This window comes from Strigops habroptila, chromosome 3 (genome assembly GCF_004027225.2).
Source record: "Strigops habroptila isolate Jane chromosome 3, bStrHab1.2.pri, whole genome shotgun sequence".
NCBI classification, from domain to species: domain Eukaryota; kingdom Metazoa; phylum Chordata; class Aves; order Psittaciformes; family Psittacidae; genus Strigops; species Strigops habroptila.
Genome location: NC_044279.2, coordinates 85,185,475 through 85,209,082, shown reverse-complemented (window position 1 = coordinate 85,209,082; position 23,608 = coordinate 85,185,475). Strand labels below are relative to the sequence as shown.

At 41.2% G+C, this 23,608-nt stretch overlaps 1 protein-coding gene across 13 annotated transcripts in view; it reads right to left on the bottom strand.

Annotated features, from left to right (window-relative positions):
* Nucleotides 1-3,897: 3,897 nt before the first annotated feature.
* The window catches only part of SEC24D (SEC24 homolog D, COPII coat complex component), a 212,554-nt gene continuing 192,843 nt past the window's right edge, over nt 3,898-23,608 (bottom strand). For all 13 annotated transcript variants that reach the window (XM_030481066.1, XM_030481062.1, XM_030481063.1 and 10 more), the window contains 13 exons: nt 21,180-21,304; nt 16,565-16,756; nt 15,831-15,924; nt 13,182-13,298; nt 12,558-12,728; nt 11,706-11,802; nt 10,953-11,098; nt 9,437-9,575; nt 8,846-8,964; nt 7,861-8,040; nt 7,138-7,329; nt 6,608-6,697; nt 3,898-6,200 (listed from right to left, as the gene is read on the bottom strand). In XM_030481066.1, coding sequence (XP_030336926.1) covers nt 6,060-6,200; nt 6,608-6,697; nt 7,138-7,329; nt 7,861-8,040; nt 8,846-8,964; nt 9,437-9,575; nt 10,953-11,098; nt 11,706-11,802; nt 12,558-12,728; nt 13,182-13,298; nt 15,831-15,924; nt 16,565-16,756; nt 21,180-21,304 — 1,803 coding nt within the window. In that variant the 3' untranslated portion in view covers nt 3,898-6,059. The remainder of the gene's footprint in view (nt 6,201-6,607; nt 6,698-7,137; nt 7,330-7,860; nt 8,041-8,845; nt 8,965-9,436; nt 9,576-10,952; nt 11,099-11,705; nt 11,803-12,557; nt 12,729-13,181; nt 13,299-15,830; nt 15,925-16,564; nt 16,757-21,179; nt 21,305-23,608) is intronic.

The window sequence follows — 23,608 nt, the reverse complement described above, 5'->3', positions numbered from 1 at the left end:
CCTGGCGGCCTCTATGCAGCACTTCAGCACCGCAGCGCCCTCTGGCCGCCAATCTCATGGTGGGCAGCACCCTGCACCCTCTTCTCCCCTCCTCTCCCTTCCCGTCCCCGGGGTGAGAAGTGACCCCACTGCTCCCTGGGCACGATAATGGCCACCCCTGCCTGGAGGCCCAGCCTGGAGAGGGAAGGCTGAGCTGCATTTCACCTGAGCCCACAGCTGCTGTACAGAACCCCCGGCCCCCCACTTGCGGCCATGCAGCAACACACTGTCACAGCTTCCAGGTACAACAGCACCCTCTGAGCTAGAGGTGCAGATTTCTGCATCACATTTTATTGCAGAGGAACATGAACCTGAGCCTTGACATGATTTACATTCAGAGTTTTTATTTATTTCTTCATTCGCATGAGCAAGTCACTAGATTCAGAGAGCTGCTGCAGCCTCGGCTGGTGGAGGCTGCTGCGCACACTGCACCCTTCTCCAAACTTCTTCCCACTCTGCTGTTTTTCTTCCCACAGCACAGAATGCTCCATTTTTTACTCCACCCCGTGGGCTGTGTGCTGGACCCTGGAGATCCTCACATCAGATCTGGGAAGCTGCGGGTCTCCCTGTCCGTGGTGCAGCACTGCCTGCATGCAGGTGCACATCAGGGAAAACCCAACCACCCACTCTGAGCTTCCCAGGGAAACCGTGGCAGCTCCGGATGCATGTGCCACAAGGGAAAAGCTGTCTGCTTCCAGCCCCGTGGTGCTCTGGGAGAGGCTACGGCTGTGCACGTGCTCTGTGCAAGGGCTTCTCAGACACTCCATTGTTTCTTCCTTTGGCTGAGGTGGGGAGCTGAGCCACAGCAGGGATGGAGTCCCCATCACCCAACCAATCCCCTATTCCGTATCCCAAAGAGACACCCAAATACTCCTCCCTCACCACACTCCCACCAGAGCAGCTGCTGGCAGGTCACAGCAGCCAAGAGCAGACATGATAGCACCTGCGATGACAAACATGGCGCCAATGCACCGCCCTGAGCAGCATCGCAGTGGCTACACTTGGGGACTTGTCCGCTGCAAATGCTGTGGGTCCCAGCAGGGCTGCTAACGTCACCATGAGAGCACAAAAACCACCAGCACCTGATGCCTTGTTCTACCGACTCTGGGTTTAACTCCTGTACTTTCTCTCTAAGGGAACTCACATGTTTCATGGATACGGGAAGCTCTGCAATTCAAACTGTGTTGGAATAAGGCAGCCTAGAAGAGCCTCGTGTCAGCATCTGCAAAAGCTGTCCTCAATTTTAATTCATACACATGCAGAATGCACACACACAGAGTGTTCTTCACATTGTCAGAGGAAACAGCACATGCTGCAGAGACAGTGTCAGAAGTTGATCATTACTTCTGGTAATGACATGGTGGCAGGCCAGCTGTGGAGGCAGAACTGACAAGTTGGTTAAGGAGTCTGACATGATCCACACACCCAACCAGTCATGTGCTTCTGCTCCTGATGTATATGACCCAGAGGCTTTACCAACTCTGTCCTAAACTGGATGTCATAACTGAACCCTGCCCTCGTTGGGCCTTCCTCTCTGAGGCTTGCATGCTTAAGGATCCTAAACAACTAAGAAACTCAGAAAACTGTCACTCACAAAGCCTAAACACCAGCTCAGGTACTGATAAAATATGCTCCCAAGCAATTTTCAAGACTTCATGGCACAAGCATTACTAGGTCCTGGCTGACCTTGGCTGGTTCCGGACACCATGACCTGCCCAAGCCCCAGGGAAGTCTGAGCTTGTGGCCTCTGCAATTTACCTTCTGAAGCAGTAAGACGGTCTGGATGCTGCAGGTCCTCTTCAGCACCAGCAGATCTTGTAGCTGATGAGGCTGCTCCTCAGAGGAGTTCTGGTGACTCAGGCTTAGGGGTCTTCTACAGCATCTAATTTTTTTATTCCAGTGTTTCAACTCCAACAACTGTGCAACTTTTCAGGCACTTCCTCACTACCATTTAGTAGAAAGTGTTACTTGGCAGAGGACTTCAGGACACAGCAGACAGCAGCTGCCAGAACATCACCTGGGACTGGGACAGCTCTGCACAGACCCCATGACTCAGACACAACTTATCTACAAGCCGTGTAAGATCAATCCCTTTCTGGGTAAACGCTGGCACTGGCAATGCCCCCAACCACAAGAAGGGACAAAGCAGGGATTATCTTGCCGCACGACAATCAGCTCCACAGTACCAAAAGTGACACTCAAGTTGAGAGCAAGCAATTCCAGATCTGATTTTTATGACAACTTGGTTCACGTTCCTCCCAGCACCATCACAGTGTCCACTCAAGAATTATCCCTGAAGGGGGACACCGCAGTCCCCATGGCCTGGCAGGGCATGGAGGAATCCCACCCAGGGCACGTCTGAGAGAAATGTGTGTCCTCCCTGGAGCATGTACACCCCGCAGTGAGAAGAGGCACCGGACCAAGAGGACCAACCTGTGCTGGGGGCAATGCCTTGCTGGCCACCTGTGGCATGAACAAACTACATCCCTTTCCCTCACCTCACCTTTCAGCTCAGGAGCCAGAGCGAACCAAGCCAGGATCCCTAACCAGCACAAGAGGAGTGGGCACAGCTTCTCAGGGGCATGGACACATTCCTTCAGCCAGCCCACCCACAGGAAAGGAGTTCATCCAGCCACAGCAAACCAGAGCTTATTGGCTCGACCCAATCTAACACTTCAACTGAAGAATGTGACACTGCGCTACTGCGGTTTCCCACCGCCACCTGACAAGCCAGCAACCATGTTCTTAAAAGAGCACTTTCTGTATGGCAAGGGATGCACAGTGCTCTACAGCCACCTGCATTCAACAGAATTAGGGACTTGGAAAAATGCTGCAGACATCAACAGTTTACTGGTACATTTAGGCAAAACGCACTCAAACTGTAAACTTCAAATAAAAATACTTTCTACCTGCAACAAATTCAACTAGAATCTACTAGCATATACTGCTTGACATGTGTTGTGGTTTAAGCCCAGCTAGTAACTCCGAACCATGCAGCTGCTCGCTCACTCCTCCCCCTTTCCCTCCCTGCTCCAGGCAGGATGGGGAGGAGAATCGAAAGTATGTAAATCCCACAGGTTGAGATAAGAACAGTCCAATAACTAAGGTACCATACATAACTACTACTACTACCACCAATAATAATAACGATAAAGGAAATAACAAGGGGAGAGAATACAAAACTAAAAAGGGAAGGGGAAAAAAACAATAAACACAAGTGATGCACAATACAATGCTCACCACCTGCTGACTGACCCGAGCAGCGATCTGGGCCTTCTGGGTAACTCCCCCCAGTTTATATACTGGGCATGACGTGCTGTGGTATGGAATACCTCTTTGGCTGGTTTGGGTCAGGTGTCCTGTCTCTGCTTCCTCCCAGCTTCTTGTGCCCCTCCTCACTGGCGGAGCATGAGAGACTGAGAAGCCCTTGATCAGGGTAAGCATTACTTAGCAACAACTCAAACACTGGTGTCTTATCAGCACTGTTCTCAGACTAAAGCCGAAAACACAGCACTGCACCATCTACTAAAAAGGAGAAAAATAACTGTTATAGCTGAACCCAGGACAACATGTTACAGCAATGAAGATGGTAATCCACTGTCTTGTATGCCTACTAAAGCCAAGGTGGTTGTAATAGAACCATAGTGACAAAATACTCCCACTATCCACGAATCAGCAACTAATAGTAATGGTCAGTGAATCCCTTCTTTTGCTCTAAGAAGTACATTGACTACCAAGAGGGCCAAGAACACGCAAGAGTCCACAGTACAACAGGTAAGCTACCACTGTGTAAACTTCTCTGCACAAGGTTCCAATGGTTGTCCATGCCACTTACACAAGAAGCCAGAAAGCCATATGGCTCAGTAGTTTTTTTTAATACTCCGTTTTTTGACAGAGATTATACCCAGTGCCATTTGCCATACCAATCTATTAGGTGGCAGCAAAACACCACAGCACTACAAAAGTGAAAAAAAAAGGCAGGCTACACAAAACACACCGGTGGCAAACTGCTATCTGACAGCAGCAGTCTGTCCCAAACTTCAAACCTAAGGGGTGGTCACTTCAAGCACCACAGATTTCCAGGTAACAGCTGAAAATGCGAGACCTTCCACAAAAAAATGAAATACGGAAATGGAAACTGGTAGAAATGTGCCCTGGGAAAAAAGTGTACAAAAATAGCGCAAGACTTATGATTGAACACAGAAGACCTCACACCTGGGAGAAAACAGACAGATGCCACTTCACTTTACCTAACATCTCAGAAAATGTATGTGTAAAATCTTCTACTTACTAGAGAACAGCAAATGACTGCACAATCCAGGGACAGATTGCTGTGATGCCCTATCTGCTTTTGCCTGACATTGCAGTTATTTGATCTGAGGTCTTCTGTGCTCAGCAGCACCTTTTGGCAGAAGCTGATAGCATAAAAAACCTAACTTAGTATCTGAAATAATAAATGCCCACACGATGATGATATTTAATAATTGCTTATTTCTTTACACACAGAGTTGCTGGTGTCATTTTACAAAGTACACTGATTTGGAATGGCAACAGATAGGTTTTACAGGGTAACATCTTCAGCTAAAAAGTGCTTGCCTTGGCAGCTGAGTTCAGTCCAAGGATCCCTTTGTAATACAGCCACTTACTTTAAGAGTGTGCAGTCAATGCACAAGAATACATCCATTTTGATAAGCTGTCAAATCAAAAAATGTGCATCTTGACTGCTCATTGGATATTAAGATGATTAACCCTAAGTAGCAACACTAACATGTTGAAAGGCACTTTTTGGTTTTTTTTTTTGAGGCCCAAATCTAGGCCTTACTTTTGAGGATTTTTTGTTTTCTTTGAAATACTGATTTTTGCAGCTGTAGCTTCTCAAGTCTGGCAGAGTTGAAGCCTCTCATATAGAGGCATTGGTCCCAAAGATACAGATAGACTGATGAAGTATCTGAGGTAAACAGCTCTTCCCAAGACTCTGGCTTTCTAAGTTCTACCTTAAATACTGGTATTAGCAGAGGCTTAGTTTTCAAAGCGGTGACTTTTGAATGCATCGATCATGTGAGTGGAGGTTGCTGTAACAGAACTGGTATTAAACCAGAGGCTTTCTTTTTATAGCACCACAAGTAACCTTTGGTTAATGTGTCAACTGTCTTAGAGTTGACCCGCCACTGAAATTCTGAGGGACAGGCGCTTATCTAAGCTCTATTAGGAATATTCCAGTTAGCAATATACAAAATAAAACCTAACATGTTCAATTTTGAAAATATAATTAAATAGTATGCTAAATTAATTGTTGCCCTTAAGACTAGAGAATTATACCATGTTAGTGTAGCATTATCTGCCAAACTTAGCAAAAGGATTGTTTGATCCTGTTCTTCCTGTGGGCCGTTGTTGTTAAACTTACTCAAATCCAGTTATAAACAGAGGCATTTTTGGGTCCTGGCTAAGCCCAACTGCGGAAGGTTACCCAGAGCTCTCTTTCTGGAGAAAGTAATACTTGTTCCTTCTACAAAAAAAGGGCATTATTTTTTAGGGTTTAGCTTTACATGAAGGACGCTGAAGTACTCAAATTGAACTACATGATTACTGCAAACCCATCAGCTGAATGCCCTCACTTAGAAAAAGCAGGTTTGTATTTTTTTTTCCACTTCTGTATAGATTTCTAGCATCTTTCCTGGCTCTAGTACAACTTCAGACTAGCAAAAGGAATAATTACATTTTAATAACTGCATACCATATGCTCTTAAGCATTGACAGTTTGATATCTGGCAACTCACTTAGAGAAAGAGTCAGGACTCCCAGAGGACTAATACCTGAGTGCAGAACTTCCTATTCTAAGTAAGCTAAATACTGGGTGAGAGGTTGTGTGAAATGAGACTGTGCAAAAAAGGCACAGGCAAGGTTCCCTAAAGCACAGCAGGATGCTTGGGGACAGTGGAGCTGTGGGCCAGCTTTCAGGCAGCAAGGACTGTCCCTGTTGCAAAATCCAAAAGAAACTTATACATTATACTTGAGTTCCCTTAACTGAGCAGCTGGCAGATCAACTTGTGAACACAGCATAAGAAATCCACGTAGGATGCTCCTCCATAAATACTCTTGTCTTCTACTAGGAACTGTCGGAAAACCATCTCTGGTTGCTCCCGCTGTTTCACTATCATCAACTAAAAAGAGAAGAGAAACGTATTTTTAGGATACAATCATACTAAATGGAGTGTGGTTTCCCTGCACCTATTACTGCATCTCTTCGGGGGGTGGGGGGGAGGGATGGACAGATGGGATGGACAGAAACTAATAAATCTCCACATTTCGGTAGCTGTATTTATGAACACAGGAGAGAAAGACTAGTGTGAATTAAGGTGTGCAGGATAAAATGGTAACCTTTAGACTTACACTACCTCTGAAAATCTCCTTTGATTAATGAGAACTGAGCACATTTGAGATACTCGTGTATACAATGCATGCTGGAACTCAATGACATAAAGGAAAATTCCTGATACGTAAAACCTTTTACACCTACCAGTAGGTTTTGTTTTGAACAGGGATGAGGAATGCGTCAGAGAGAAGTTACCTTCATAGTGTAGGGCTTTTGGCTCTGGATATGCTTCAGTACTGACTTAAATTTCTTAGAATATGGATTGTCCAGGTCAGGCAGTGATGTCTGTTAGAATGAAAGCATGGCAGGTTGTTAAATTCCAGTCACATCTCTTACAAATTCAGATGAGATTAGCTGCTGGTAATTATGATGCAAGTTACTGTGCATTTCATTCTAACCAGGAAAAATAAATCATCTGTTCAAAGATTCATCTGCCTAGGCAAATTTTTTAGTTTCATCTAATCACTGTGTGAAAATTCACTATCAGAGAGAGTTGTAACTATTGCAAAGCATTTCATTCCAATTTTAGCAACACCCATTCAATCAGACTTTAATATCTGCAACAGTATACGTTTAAGAAGGTTTAAAAACGTTGTGAAACCTTGTCTCCCATAAGTGTTCAGACTGTCAAAAGGTTTTTTATTAAAATTTGATGGATGTTAGATGATGATGTATGTTCGGGTGTACATAAATTGTGAAAAAGGGACTAGTCTCCATCTACTCACAGCCTCCGTGCTGATGTGTGCTAAGGATGGCACATTGAAAAGCCCCTGGATGAGCTCTGGGGGTACGCTGACTCCCAGCCACAGGAACATACTCAGACCATTGGCCAGAAGGAAGGCTCCTCCTTCGGAGAGACGTTCCTCAGAGCAGCGGACGGCAGCTGGGATGGCATCACTCTTCAGATCCAGGCTGTGCTGTGGGGCAAAAATGTGCCAGAGTTGTAGACTTGGTGACTTCAAGGTGAGTAAAGCTCTAATTAGATCCTGAAAAGTAACTATCAAAAGGTTTAGCACATCTTAATGGTTCCTTTCCGGATTAGAGGAATTAGAAATCAAACCTCCTCTTTTTCAGTTAACACACTGTGTGCAAAGGAAGGCCCGCCGTAAGTGGGGAAACACTTGCAGAGCAGCACTGATCTTCAGTAGAGCCGGCATCTTTCATTAGTGTGAGCAAAAACCTTGCTAAATGTACACTTGGAGCCTTTGAGGATGTTGAAGCCAGCGACTGATGATGTTCATTCCCTATTTTCCATTAAACTAGAGGTTCTACCCTCCCTCCTCAATTTAGTTTAACTAGCGACTACCTTGCCATAAAAACGTAATCCTGCGTGCTAGTGTAGCACTTGCCTGGCAGGCAGAACATTTCCTGCAGCTGCACAACTACAAGATGGCAGCATGCTGAAAACCATTAGTGAAAAGGGGGAGATGCACAACCAGCATACTCACAACTGGCAGAAGTTGGGGATAGAAGAACAACTGCGTGTCGGCCACCCCCATAGAGGTGACCAGCTGGCGGTGGTAAGCTCGCTCATCGGTTGGAATTTCTGGCCTGCCAACTAGCACGCAGCTCTTGGACAGGCAGTTCATGTAAACGGGCAGCACCTTCATTGCATCCGGAAGAATGAGCTGAGAGGCAAAGAAAGCTTGTTAGATGGTATAGCCCAGGTGCGTGGGAAGGAGGAATGGACTTTCATACATTTCAATAAAACATTGCTTCTTGTCTTTGAATAAAGAAAAAAACCCAACCAAACAAAACTTTTTTGTGTGTGCTGTTTCAAACCAGAGTGACATCTCATATAATAAATATATAAATTCCAGTGCTTATGGGATTTGGATTTAGTTCAGTATTTGTTTGAAATGGAAAAAGACTTTTGTCAGAAACAATTGCTGAGAGGATTTGCCAACATGTTCCTGTTGGTTCAGTTCGACCTTCCCAAATGTTCTGAACTTATAAAAGAATGTCTTAAGTTGAGGGAATTTTCAAGTAGTGAGCAACATAACTAATCGGGTTCCTAGAGCTTCTTACTACCCTTTGGTAAGAAAGGATTTAACAGACTTATCTTAATCACCAAGGATTTTTCCCCCTAGACACATCAGGTATTTATCACTCCAGCAATCCATCACCTATGTGCAATTCAGGCTGTTTACTAACATACGTTATTTTTATTTTTTTGACAGTAAGTCTTATTTGCCAGAAATTAGAATACCAAAATCTGTAACAACATTAGAAAAATGAAATCTCTATGATTTAGCACAAAATTCCAGCAGGAAAAAAAAAGGCTGTCTACTTGCTCCCACTGAATCGCACCTGTTCTTAATTGTATTTGAAAGAAAAGGAAAATTTTCCTTTCTGTATTGTGATGGTGCAGGGGTGGCTGCTCATCTGCTGCAGTGCATGGCGTGGGGAGGAAGGAGTGCAGGCGGGTTTTACCTGGCTTACCGCCGAGGGGCTGGCACAGTTCTTCCTGTAACATGCCAGCATGTGAGCTGTCTGATTCACCAGCATCTCCCTGACCGTCTTCAGCGGTTGGCTTAGAATGGCCTTAAAAGCTACAAATACAGAAGAATAAAGGAGTGTGCTAAAGACAGACGTGTACTCTTGGAAGTACCTAGGTTCCGCTAGCTTCTGGTTCTACTAACTTGGGGTCTATGGCCGTTTTGTAGTCTCTTTTACAGACAGCATCTGGGAGGATGTTTATCCATCTTTGCCAAAAAAAGAAAAAAAAAAAAATCCCAACCAAAAAGCCCAAACCTCCAACACTATGTCAGGAAGTCCATTTCTACTGCACAGTTTTGTGCATTATATGTTTGTAGCTCCCTTCACAAGCTTTCCTTTATGGCAGTATGTCTAAAATACAAAATCTGTCTTTTCAATTTTATAATACTTGAAGAGTTGCTCAGGCTTGGAGGAGCAAGTTACAAAACATGATTTGCCCCTAGGTGATCACTCCAGCTCCCCTTCCTTCCCTTTCCTCCACCCCAAAGTAAAAAAGGAAAGAAAATCTTTCTGTTATAACTTTACCTGACTTAGCAAAGAAGTTGATAAGTGCATCTGTCTCACAGCTCTTGTAGACATCCGCTAACTGGGAGCTACAATTCAAACCTATATTGTGTATGCGAAGTCTTCTTTGCCCACTTATAGACGTGTAAAGGACAGCACACTGCAAGAGAAGTATGAAATACCATTTATTTTTGTTTTAAAACAAAAAGCTTCACCTGCTTTGTGCATAGGAAGCATATAATTACTTGTGAAGACAGCCTAGCCTCGCAGTACTACTGCAGCGCTGCTGAGAGCTGTAGGACCAACATCCCTGTGGTCTTTATGGAAGTATAATAGACATGACTATGACAATAATATGACTGATTCAAAAGCTTATTACTCTCATTTGCTACATGCTGATGGTATCATCTGGAAACAGGAGTCCACTGATTATAAATTTGTAAATCATACTTTGGGTAATATTTGAACAGTTCAAAGACTCCATACAAACAATGAGATGCTTGCTGAGAAGTGCTCTGCCCATCCCATTAGCTCCTGGCAAAAACAGGACAGGAAAACTTTCTCATCTAGAAAAGCTGAGTGGTTCTTTTTACATTAATAACTTGCTTATGAAGTGAAACAAGAGGTGTTGCTAACCCCTGTAGCCAACAGCTACCATTAAAAATTGAGCGTGTAATTTAAGAATTTCCTTATGTCTCCAGTTATACTTCAATATAATATTGATACTTGAACATAACGTTGCATTCCACAAGTACCTCTCACATGAAAGAGCTGTAAATATAAATCTACACCCGTCACTGCTACACCGTGGTGCTAGGAAGCGACCTCAGACATATCAAAGTGGGTGTTTCCCAGCGCTGCGTTCATACAGGGATTAACTGCTGACCTATGAAATGTATTTATAGGCACAAGCTAAAAGCCAAGCACAACAGAAACAAAAAGTTTAGATAATTATGTAGCTTAAGTTTAAAACCTTGCAAGTTGTAATATTTTCTGTCATCAAATGAGAAAAAGGTCATGACTAAACAAGTCTAGAATAGTAAACGACAGGCCACCAAAGGGTGGGACGCTCCCATTCCTAACAAAAGATGTATTGCAGCATGTCTCAGGGGCTTCTGTCACCCCAGTGCCAAGAGCCCAAGGAGCAGGACAGCCAGTGGACAGTGTGCAAGCCAGAGCTTCGATAGCACAGGTACCATTTCTGTGTAAGAAGTAATGAATCTTGTACACCAAATGAACTTATTTAACAAAATGGGGGAAAAAATGGCTGTCAGGCTCTCAGGAAGCATTGTGAAAGCATTGTGGCATCATCCCTGAATAGACAGGTGGGTGAGCACACTGACTGTCACAAGGAGCATCATTTGCACTGCAACCTCTGGATACTTAATTAAAACCTTTTTTTTTGTTTGTTTTTTTTTTTTTAGTGTGTGCAAGGTGGGCCATGTTCCCATCAGTCTTACACCATAACTTCTTTCTGTTCTGCCTGCAGTTCTTGCTCACAATTTCACAACATTACAGGTAATTAAGGTTTTTTTACCTGAATTAAGGCTCCACTGTCTTCATTCAGTTTGTCATCATGTTTGAACTCTACCGTCACTGCCTTATCACAGTCAACTGCTGCCATCTCTACATCTGTGGTGTTGTTCATGTAAATGGCACCAAAGAAGTCTGTAGCCCTGAAGCCTACAAGATTAAAAAAACCAAATGTAGCCTTCTATTTAAAAACAGCAAATAAAATTGACATTACTTTGTGGCTTTCCTTTTATGGGCAGTCAATTTTGTTTCCTGAAACAGGAATCCTTTTTCCTCTAGGATATGCAGCCTCAGGGCCCCACCAACTGTCCTTGCCGATGGCAGTTTCTGACAGTTGGGTGAGTGGGAGTGGCCACGAAGCTGTGCTGTGACTGTGAGACCACGCAGAACCTTTTGCGCCATTGACTTGGCCATGTTGTGTGGGTTTGTTTCTCAGATACTTGCACCTGAGGTAAGAAGGAATGGTTGAAAAGTAGACACAGTAATATCATTTGAAGTAGGAAAACAAAGGAACACGCAAGTATTTTTTATACAACTTCCTTGCAATCCCAGATGCATGCATAATGATCAGTAGCTTTACAATTAAAAAATAATTATTATGGAAGCATATACAGGAAAGACACTTTCTCAGTCTATCCAATTACTTTCCAAGAGGTATGCAATGAAGTTCAAGTGATCTCTACAGCACTATATTATGTAAAATGATATATTCTCACATGCATTCACGTTTATTTTCATTCCCAGCGAGCCCCATTACCTGTACTTGTCCGAACCCTCATTATTGCATCAAATCCGGCCTTTTTTTCTATGTCCTTCCGGAGGTCACTTAGGAACCGTGGGCTGTCGGCATCGAGCTAGAACCACAAAGCAAGAGCAAAAGCTGCAGTTCACCACCGGGTGGCAGCAGGACGGCAGAAAACCAACCCTCTCCCTGCTCCCTGTGACCCCCCATCCCCGGCACCAAACCGGCTCCCCTCACAGCTCTCTTTTTCCTTTAAAAAGATATTTTAAAATGTTGACTGTTGTTTTGTTAACAGAAGCATATGTACACAGGTACCCACCAATCTATCACTAAGCCTGGACATCAAGGATTTCTATTCAATCAAATGACATCCAGTACCATCTGCTCTTGCACTTCACCTTGCAGCCCAGCTAGGATTTTATGGCACAGCCATAACAACTGCAGAGTAGCCTTGGTGACTGTGCAAAAAATGCTTCTGCAGGTCAGCTCCTGCCACAGAGAAAGTCCCCTACTGCCCAGCGAGATTCTCGTGAGCCTGTACACAAGGCTTGTTAACACTGTTTTGGGGGGTCTTTATTGTAAGCATTTGTATCTTTATATACAGGAGTAATTGACTTCCCTTCTCAGATGCCAGCATAGGAAGTGGATTTAATTTTAAGATATCAACCAGCTTATTATTGTTTCAAAATACTTACTTGAGCCTGATCTGCCGTTTCTAAGTTCGAATTGTCTCCCCTGATGTTTGTAAGTAAAAAGCAGAGTGACTACAAAACCATTTAAAGAATCAAAGCACACATTGAAATGCAAAGAAAAACAACAAATCCCCAGGTATTACTACCCGAGAGGCAGGAAACCTGCCGCACTTACCTGGAAATTGTTGTACTTGTACAGTGTCCCTCCAGTGTACAGAGTGACAAGACCCATGGAGGCTATGTCCACATATTGATTTGGGAAGAGGAACAAATTCACGCAGCAGCCATTGGCCACACAATCCCTGGCTAAGGACTCGTAAGAATTTACCTGGGGCTGGAAGAGCGTCTGCACAGAATGAAAGAATACAAGTGTCATAACACCAGCTACCATTGGTAGCCAACCACAATCCAAATATCCACTTGAAGAAAAAAAACATTAAGTGGAAGTTGTGAGGTGTGGATCTGGTGAAAACCATGTTGCCCCTGCCCATGTACTCATACGTAGGGAACCAACTTCAGTAAGTTCTAGAGAACTAAGTCACTGAACGGGCAGGCAGCAAAGGCTCTTCATGGGTGGAATTATTGATTTGCTGCCTGGGTTTTTCGTTATTGATGGGAATGGCTGCTCTACTGTACTTTGACTTTCAATATTCCTACATAATCAAAGCACACTAAGAATGGGAACATTTTCTAATTCAACAACACATCTTTGTAAAGAAAAGAAACAAAAAAAGATCAAGGTTCTGTTAGAGAAAATCAGCACAGTAAGAGTCCCTTGTCAACTCTGAGCAGAAAATACCTTTTCTTTATCTGTATTGAGTAGTTTTTTGTCATCTCTGTTCCTCAGCTTCCCTGGTGCTTCCGCAGTTGGCAATGAAGAATGGAAAATAAATAATTTTCCAGCACATTCTGCAGCCTGTTCCAAAGACACCATATTGGCATATTTATCAGTGCTAAGATGAACAAGCCTAATTTTCACACATTGTGGCATCTCAGACAACAGTGTTCTGCAAGTTCCTCAGAGCTAAATAATTCATTTACAGACTCAAAACTTGACAGACGTAAGTCTCAAAACAAACTGGGAATTTTACGTCAGCGAATTCCTTAGTCTAGCACACGGACATAAAATGGTTAGTGTTGGAAAGGACCTTAAGATCATCTATTTCCAATGTTGGCTGATGCATAATTACAGTAATTTCTACAGAGGAGTTTTAAAATCTTGATGGGCAAAACTAGGAGTATCTCTCTTGAAGACTTCCCAATTGGATACAAGCATTATGCAGCAACCACCAAGCATCAACAGTACAAATATTAAATTGGAAAAATTAAAACGAAATGTAATTTAACAGAAAAATTAGTTCTTTCCATTCAGGCACACTAGTGATCACTACACTTACAGATGAGTGACAATTACACGCCTGAAGAGATTCCACATTCAAATCTACACTAAAATGCAGGAATATCAAAACTTGTAATGAACATCTCCTCTTATCACTAAGAAACAAAGTAACTGCCAGTTTTATTCCAGTTTTCTATTCTTATTTAGAATGCTAATGAGGACATAATATTTACTGAGATGACAGACTCCTGACAGAAACCCCTGAATTCTGAAGAAGAGAGTAACAACACTGGCAGTGTCACAGGCCTCTTTGTACTATTAACAAGCTTTTCCATCAAAATTTAGAAAATCCAGTTTATCGCTTACTATTCAGACAGCTAGTGGGAATGAATAAAACAAACTAGACTATTTCAGTTGGAAGTGATCTACTGGAATCCTCAGGTCCAGCTGCCCAAGCACTTCATGGGTGAACCAAAGTGAAAGCAAAGTGAAATGAAAAGCAATGAGCAGTTCTGAGGTCTTCAAGTACAGAAGCAGCTGGTGTGATTAAGGGAATGAAGGAGGAATGATGGATTTGTCCTTTTCCTGCTCCAGACTTCACCAAACATCCAGGTTAAAACTGCCAATACCCAAGACCACAGACACAGATCAGCTCTGGTACTCCTCCTCTTCCAGATTTTGACATGTTCACAAGATAATCCACATTTCAAAATAAGCCAAGGCATACTTCTGCAAAAACTAAAAATCTCTTTTCTAAGCAGAAATGCAATTGAAGACAGTGTCTTACATTTTATAGAGCTGAAATTTCACCCCTAGTATTTCAAGCATAAGTATCCTTAGTCACAAATGCCAATTTCTTCAATGCCTTTTAAGAAGCATTCTGCTGAAGACTGACTTACCAAATATCTGTTTGTCACGATACACAGCAGGAATTACTGACACTGCTTTTGACACACTTTCTAAAATGTACGTGTATTCTTTCTAAAAGTGTATTAAAATTAATCTCAAATAGGACCACAATCCATTTTAAATCTTTTTAGACAAGAATTGTCCTCCTGAGCACAGGTATATTAATAATTCACAGTGAAAATCCCTACAAATTATAACTTTAAAAAACTGAGCTAAATAAAAAGCTTACTTAAGAGCTGCTTTTGTAGCCAGCACCAAAGTCAAGTATTAGGGAAGAGCATTCTGACAAGAAACAGTAACCAAACATGTTTTGCACACACACCTTCTGGTGTAAGAAAAAAGGTATCAATCAAATATTTAAGAAACAGACTTGAGCAATGTTGTGTATTTTCGGTTCAACAAATTTATCTATTCAAAGTTCATGTTTTACTTATACACAGATTACAGATAAATCAACTATTTTAAAACACCACTGGCTGTTTTCTGCTCCTACAAATCTTGTAATGAACCATGGTGGCATCCTTTTAATTGGCAGTGCTTCATGGAAATATCAGCATTTCAGAGGATGTCCTGGACATACAGAAAGTGACTGGGGATGCATCTTGACCTGGAGATTTATTTTCAGCTGCATACAAGCTGTGAGAACTTGTCAGTTAAGCAGAAACCCTCCACCCCCCTACCTGATTCAGTCATAAATAGTCATAAATATCTTATTTTGCACAAGAAGTCCGCAGAAGCAGAAGAAAGGGCAAAATTGTATCTGACACTGACTCCTTTCCTGCCCTCCACACATGCAATGATGGGGTATCTGTGCAAACATCCAGAGTATCCATTAGTTCCTGCTGCAGTAACTATACACTTTTTTATTTCTCTCAAATTCTGAATGAGAAACAGACTCCTACTCCTCATCTTCTCCTAAACATCCATTCTACGTAGCATAGACTCTAGGGACTGGTTTCCCCCAAAAAGCACAATCTGGAAACACATGTTATGCCTGTTAGTGTTCTCATTTTGACTAAAGCAGTTCAGACATACTGTTAAGAGTAATGGAACATTAGTGCTGGAAACAATCTGTGACGCTTTTTTTTTTCTCATTTCCCATTGTGATTTGTAGGAGGACTTGGGGCTGCCTTTTAGCGAATGGAACTTCTGCAGCTTACCAAGTCTTATTCTCACTTCTAGAGAGAGGAACATTCTAACCTTTAGTGCCTCCATGCCAGCCTGGATAACAGGAGCAAAGATGGTCTCACTCTCATTAGTGTCTGCAAACATCTCTGGAATCTGATCCAACAAGCTATGAAAGAAGAAAGGATCAGTGTCTTAGCTGGTTAGCTATTTGGATACTCCCCAAACTACCTTGTAACATATCAATTCAGACAGGAAGGTGTTTTCCATGCAAATTTGTATTTTAAAAAAAATATATAATTTTGATTGCTCAATTTCTTAGGATTCCAGGCAGAATAAAACAAAATACGAATTTTTAAATTCTAGGAGATGCATTATTTCAAAGCTGGTAACATAAAAGAACATGCAATAAATAAATAAATAAATAAGTATCTGAAAGTTAAGGAGTTCTGGTGTGCTGTGAGTCCTTAGATCATACCCAGGTGTGCATCCTACACATTGCAAGAGGAAAAATATGTAATGTGGCACACAGCCACTACCCCCCTCTCATTTTTGAAAGAGCACAGCTGAAGATGCATGGTCTACACCTGGCCTAAACATGCTTTCCAACTGAGCACGGGGGGGGTTGTTGATATCCCTTTTTCTTTGCTTCAGAGGTGGAACTGTATGACTTGAAGCATCTGCTGGCTTCTACAGTATTTCAGTAAATACATGTACCCTCCCACCCTCAATCACACAACTGACTGAAAGGATTAATGCATATCGTAAGCTTTCAGACCTTATTTTCATATGGACTAATCATACTTTACTTGATAACAACAGATCGTGATTCCTGGAAGTTAACAAGGAAACCATCCAGCAAAGGAACAAAAACTTCTCCAACATCAGAGACCACCATCATCTGAGGCTGAGCTAAGCTGCTTTTGACGTTAAAGAAGTGGAGGACTTTGTTATAAGTGACAAAACCAACTTGAATTGCTGAGGATTCCTCTTGCTCTTCTCTGTAAGAAAACCAAAACCAACTGGTTATAATTCTGAAATTCTGATCTTGCAATAAAAGTATTCCTTTGCAATGCAAGGCTGCTTTCAGATAATTATTCGTACAGGGAACAACAAAGCAAACAACAACCAAGTGATGTAATGACCTCAATCTTTGCCTTAGGTCAAATTAAAACACCCTGATAAAATCAACTGCTATATTGCTTACTTTTTTTAAAAAATATATATATATATTTACATCAACCCTATCAACTCTGCATTCCATCCAAGCAGTGAAAAATCCCTAAGATAAAGCATAAACCATGTTGACCTTAAAACATGGAAAAGGGAGAACAGGACAATTAGTTACAAGATACAATCAGAAAATCCACTTTATTTATGATACATTGTAATTCGTTGACATTAATGACTGATGCCTAGTAAGAACAGTAATTAGGCTGGAATAATATCTGGTGACTCTGGTGGGTCAATCGTCTGCTTCAGCAGGTCTACTTTTAAGGAGCAAAAGCTGTGCCTGGCACAGAAAACACACTGTAGAAATTCCTCATTATTGCCAATGACTTCTCGGGCCACCCAAAGCTAGCACACTGCTGCTGTGAGCTACATCTGCAGGGATGCCGCAGACAGCAGGCTCAGCCTCTGTTACCATGTTTTCGTAACTCCTCTAAGCAGGAGCCTACTCTGCCATTAGGAGCAGCATTATTAATTAACAGTACTAGTTAGACCCTTACCAGGTTTGCAGTTCTAGGTTTAGTGACCTTTTCCCTAAAAGGCAGTCCTATCCCAAAACCCAGTCTTAATTACTAACAAAACAGCACCTTTTCGTAGCAGGGTGTTCCTTTCCTAAATGACATACCCAGCTTTCAGCATCAATTACTACAGGTCAGCCCATATGCTCTGTATAGAGGCATTAAACATTTAAGCAGCCTACTGAATTTACAGTGAGATGTCACAAAACCAGCAAACACCAAGTCTGTAGTCTAATGCTTTTGCATGTTTTAAAAGCCTTCATATTCGAAGTTCTGAAACTTGAAAACCCTTATTCAATTCCCAGCTATTCCACTGATTTAATTTACAACCTGAGAGGAAATAATTTTATTTCTCTGTGCCTCAGTTTCCATTTGTAAAAAGGGAACAGCAAGAATTATTGTTTAATCTCACCAGGATGTAGAGCTACGTACCACAAAGTTTTCTGAGACCACAACAAGAACCACAGAAATAGCCAAGCTGATTTTCTTTTCTTTAGTTTACAAAAGAAGTCACTCATGGAAAGTTATGATTATAAAAAAGTTAAAACAAAGAAATATACTAACCCACAAACAGGACACCATAATGTTCACAGACTTGTACAGATGTTACTACCACACCAAAAGAATTTAATAACAGAGCCCTACCATAGTATTTCCAATTACCAGGCACTCAGGGCAAAACATCTACTATTTATCATTCACTCTAATCTCTGAAGCAACAAGGGAGTGTTTAACAGCCACCCTGAGCCTTCACCACACTAACATAGCCAGGGTTGGACAATACTTATCCTTCTAAGGAGTGTAAAGCCTTGGCCCCACCAAAATCAATGGGGAGGCCTTCATCCCATTCCACCGCAAACCAACAGGCTGCATTTCATGACTTCACTTACGCTTGCAGAATTAAAAATCAAACTAAAGAGGAGAAACACCACCAATACACTATTGCTGCAATTCTTGTTTGTTTTTTCTTACAGCAAATAGAAAAAAACCTGTCACCCTTACCCTGGCTATCAATCAACTCTGTTTGTCTGCAGAGAAAAAAAAAAAAACCAAAACCCAAATTGTCATCCGCAGTTTCACAAGCTTCACCTAAAACCCTGAGCTTGGCGGGGGATTAACTTTTCTCATCTACAATCTTTAATTCTCATACGAGTCTAGACTGTTAATCTACCATTCATGTTTTATGGAACACAGCTGGATGAGAAAGGGGCTACTCTGACCTAAACCAAGTCAATATTCTACATCGAACATACTCCATAAAGAAGCATTTTAAATAACTCTTCCAAGATATGCTAACACAAACAGGTGCGGCATTTCTAAATGTAAATTTCTAATAATTCCCAGCACTCAGACGGTATTTTCTTAGTAACGTGATGAATGGGGAGCATTCAGAGCTTGATGAGGACAAGGTACGTACAGCACTTTCCTGCTTCAAAGAGAAGTTTCCACACCATCCTAGGATTCCCAAAGCTGTTACACAGCAGGTATCAGGGACAATTTTTTCAGATACCGCTCTTATCTGTGGCAGTCTGAATACCCAGTTGTTTCTTTCATAGTTTTAAAGATTAGCTGTAATGCAGTGGTCAGTTGCCTATACATCTCACACACTATTTAATTCTTTTTAAAGTCTCAGAATGAGATGTCTGGATCATAGATACAGAAATACTTTCAAATATCTGTTTGGGGTTTTTTTGTTTTGTGGGGTTTTGTTTTGGGTTTTTTTTTTTGTGTTTGTGGTTTTTGTTTTTTGGTTTTTTTTAAGTTATGCACCTAAAAATAATATTTGCACAACTAGTGTGATTTTTCTGAGCTCATAAGCACAACTCCTATCAACACATTTCTCTATTTTTCCAAATACAGTCCCAGGGGTTTCTGGTTCAGAACACATAAGCTTGAAAATGTCTGCTCTAAAATTTCAAGCAAGCAAATAATGTGTTTTCAGCTATGCTGCAAGTCTACAAAAACAGAGTTCTCAACACCAGGTCTCAAGCCACCTACCTTAATCCTTTCTAACTTCTCGCTTCACAGCCACTTCCACAGTCACAGCTGGAGCAGGCCTTTAGACCAACTGGCCCTTTTGTGACACAGACTGCTTTGCTACCCCAAGTCCTTCCTTTCAAAGATATGGGCAGAAGGTGAATTCCCAGCACAGGGCTCTCACCTCTTGTGGTAAGAGAAGAATATTTTTGCAGGTGTCTTTGTCCAGCAACAGAAAATGAACACACAGTGACGTTTTTTGTCTCAGCACCAAAAGAGAAGTTTCAGCACAAATTTTGGTGGAATGCCTTACGTTGTCATTTTTTGGTGGTGTTTTGTTGTGGGTTTTTTTGTTGTTGTTGTTTTGTTTTGTTTTTTAATTACTATTGCTTAAAGACCACAGACGGGTCTGAAGAAACTGAAGGGCCTGCCCTTTCTTTATGTTTTTTTATTGCTTTTTTCAGAGAACATAAAAACTTTGGCCCTGCAAACATTATTTAGCAGCAGATATCTGCACAGTGCTGGTGAGAAGAATTAATGTGTCTTTTTTGTGATGTAGATACACTTACTTTCATTTTCCTTCAACTTTCCCTGTTCAAGCCTTGGTGCTTATTATCTTCAAAGTCATTACCAATCCTGATGGAAAGCTCTAAGATATGTTCAGGATAATATCAACCACTTGTGTCTCCAGTGTAATCTTCAATGACAAAGTACTTGAGAGGTGGCCTTACATGGGCATCTGACAAACTAACCCTTCACTCTGCCCTGGAATTTCTTTCATGCACAGAGATCCCAGAAGGACACATGATAAATGATTTTTAACATATCCCACTCCATCTCCCACCCTTCCTCACTTTATTCTTTCCATTTAAGTCTGTTTACCCTCTGCAAGTATTGTTATTTGGAATGCATTTTCTTTCTGTATGTTCTTCAATGCTTTTATATGCCTTCACTGAGAAACAACCACTTAATTTCTCAGTTTTCACTGTTCTCATTGAACTGTGTGTCTGCATTATTTAAACTTTAATGAAAACTCCCCTAATACACTATACTACAAATTATACTAAACTACAATAAAGTAGTACATTGTCATTAATATTGATCAGTAGTAATACTACTATTGTGTGTTTAATGCTCATAAAGCAAATGTGCTGTATTTAATAAAATATTTGTGGCCTGAAAGATTTGTTCTCCTCTCCTCTCAAGGACAGAGAAGTCCCAGAGCACAGTTTTAGAAGCTTTAAAAGTTTTGCTAATTAACAATAAGAGCTAAAGATACGAGCCACCAACACTGTGGCTTTAGAGAGACTTGCCATTCTTGAATATTCTGGTTTTGGTATTTTCCTGTTTAATTTAATGAGAAAGGCAGCATTGCAGTAAACAGAACTTTACAGCAAGTCAAAACTACAAGCTGGGTGGTAGCTGATACCACCACTAGAATTCACTACAAGAAAGGAAAAGAATGCAAGCTGCATGTGCAGTTACTATGACATATTTTTTCCATTCATACAGTAAAACCCAGACACCAACGTTTAAGAACTGCCAGCAGTGAAAATTAACATTTGGTCACTATCACCTCAAAAATGCCTGTACTGTAAATCTGGACATTTTCTATTGCTTGTTTTTACCTCTCAACATGCAAACTTGCCTGAAAAATGCCGTGTAATGAGTCAAGCAAAGCACACTTTTATGTCTTTACCTTGGAAGTTTATCTAGCAGAGTCTTCAGTTCATCACATATGAGTTTAACTAGCCCGCTGTTGATGTTTCTGTATGATACATCAATCATGAAGATATAAGCTGGTGGCTTTGGAGGCTTGTTGTTCTACAGAAAAATGACCATTCACAGGGAAAATTAGACAGTGCTCTGTTATGTCGAAAGATTTAGAGGTGGTACCTTAACGCAATCTAAATACAGCATTCAATTGTTTGAAAAATGCTATGGATCATAAATAGTAACCACTGCAGAAAGCCGACATGCACTGGGTAAAGTCCACTCCTGGAATAAAACATTATTACTGGAAAATAGCATCCTTATGGAATAAAACATGTAAAGGTTAACAGTTTACCAGATAAGATGAAACACAAACATCTGTTGCTGGAATTCAAGAGTTTAAATAGATTTGCCGTTTGGCTTTTTCTGTACCCATATTGGTTTTGCATTCCCTACATCAATATGCAATACCATTTTGTTAATGTGAATGTTTACATTCAGTCTTTGTTAGCATTTGTCTCTAACAACTGTTAAGTGATTGCCAACCAATCTGGAAACAGAAAATACAACTTAGGTACTGAACCAGAATTACAGTATCTCAGTTCTCAGCAGTACTAAGTGGTGGTCATCTGCCACCTATCTGTCATGCTCCAGGGCATTCTAGACAGCTGAACTGTACTTTCAAGAATACACTGACTTTGTGTAAGATAAGCAAAGTGTGAGAGTGGAACATTCAATGTATAGAACTGCTGCATACACAGCAGTGATTTGGGCTGGTATGGATTCCTTTGGGAATTCCTCTTATTCATAATGTAAGCGGCAATCAAATTGGGACATACACTACTGACACAAGTTTCCGTAATAAGAAAAGTGTAAGATGTTTTGTTTCCAAATAAAGCAATATAATGCTTAGAGATGTACCCAGGAAGATCATATAAAGTGAACATAGCAACAGTAAACATCATACTCCCTAAGATCGGTTTTCCTAATTCCCATTAAGATGAGCACTGGTCACTACTTGGTGTCAAATTCAGGACAGCTTTTCAGTTATACTGTTTCACTGCCTTCATATACAGAGTTCTGACCACTCAACCAAATTATACTTAAACCTCAGAAAACTCCATGTAAGAAAACCATGATCTAACCCTTGAATTATGACTTACCTGTAGTCCCTCGCACACTTTAAACTTAACATTACACCCTTGATCTCTCTTTATTTGAATCATGTAAATCAGGATTAATTCCTGTGAACTAAAACCATGCAGTATTTTTAAAAGCTGTTCTGTTTACTGTACTTGGATTCTATTTTCAAAAACTGTACCAAACACTACTTCCAAACCCTTGTATTGCACTGCCATTTATAAAGAATCCCTGCATAAGTTCTGACAAATATATTGTAGAAACAAGGACTTGTGCTCTTGCCACATCCGCTTTGCAGGAGCACAATAATGCAAAACAGCTGTTATTTGTTAACATTTCTTTCAGCTGTTCATCCTTGCCATTTGATAAGCACCAAAAGGAAATGGCTTTTCAGTTCTGGTCTTAAATTGGATTTATAAAAGAATTAAACCTTTGCAACTTGGAGCAAAATGAAAAATTAATTGTAAAATAACATTAACGTCTGTAAAATTTCATGACTTAGCATTTCCAGCGTGAGTGTTAATTTTGTAAGAGATTTCTTTTTTGTAACATTCTAGTAAGTCTATTGACGGGTCTTTGTAACAGGAGAGACCATCCTGGATGACTTACCAAGTAAACTCCCTGATTTAAGCTATATGACAAAAGCCACAGCACCAAAAGATGCTCTGTGATGGTAACTGCACCAGACAGGGTTACACTCCCGTGCAGAGAACAACTGTGAAAATGGCACCGAGCCATTCTGTACGCATGACTTTTCAAAAGTTTAGCTGCCAGAAATCAGCAAAGCTTAACCGAAATTGATGGAACAACACTGGATGTGCACTGAGGATCCCGCACTGTGTTTCTGCAATGCTTCACGTTCTCTCCTGTTCTGGGATTTAACCTACACTGCAATAAAATTCATACAGGTCATCTCAAGGATTTCACTGGATTTTGGAGCAGTACCCTAGTGAGGAAGCAGAATTAAACCTGTTCATTTTCTTCATACCAGCAACACTTTGATGGTCTGAGGAAGTTACTGGTCTCTGCTTCAAGGCTTTGTAGGGCCCAGTTTTTTTTCCCAACCTTATCATGACCTCAGTTCCATGACAGGAAGAAAATTCTGCCTGATTTCAGCAAGAACAGAAAAATATGTCCATAATGTGGACAGATGCAGTTTTGTAAAATGAGCTAAAGTTCGAAAAGTTTAAGTAATTTATGCTTTCAGAAGTATCAAATAAGACTTCTCTAATAAAATCAACTACATATATTTACAGTGACTTGAGTGGGCTGTGG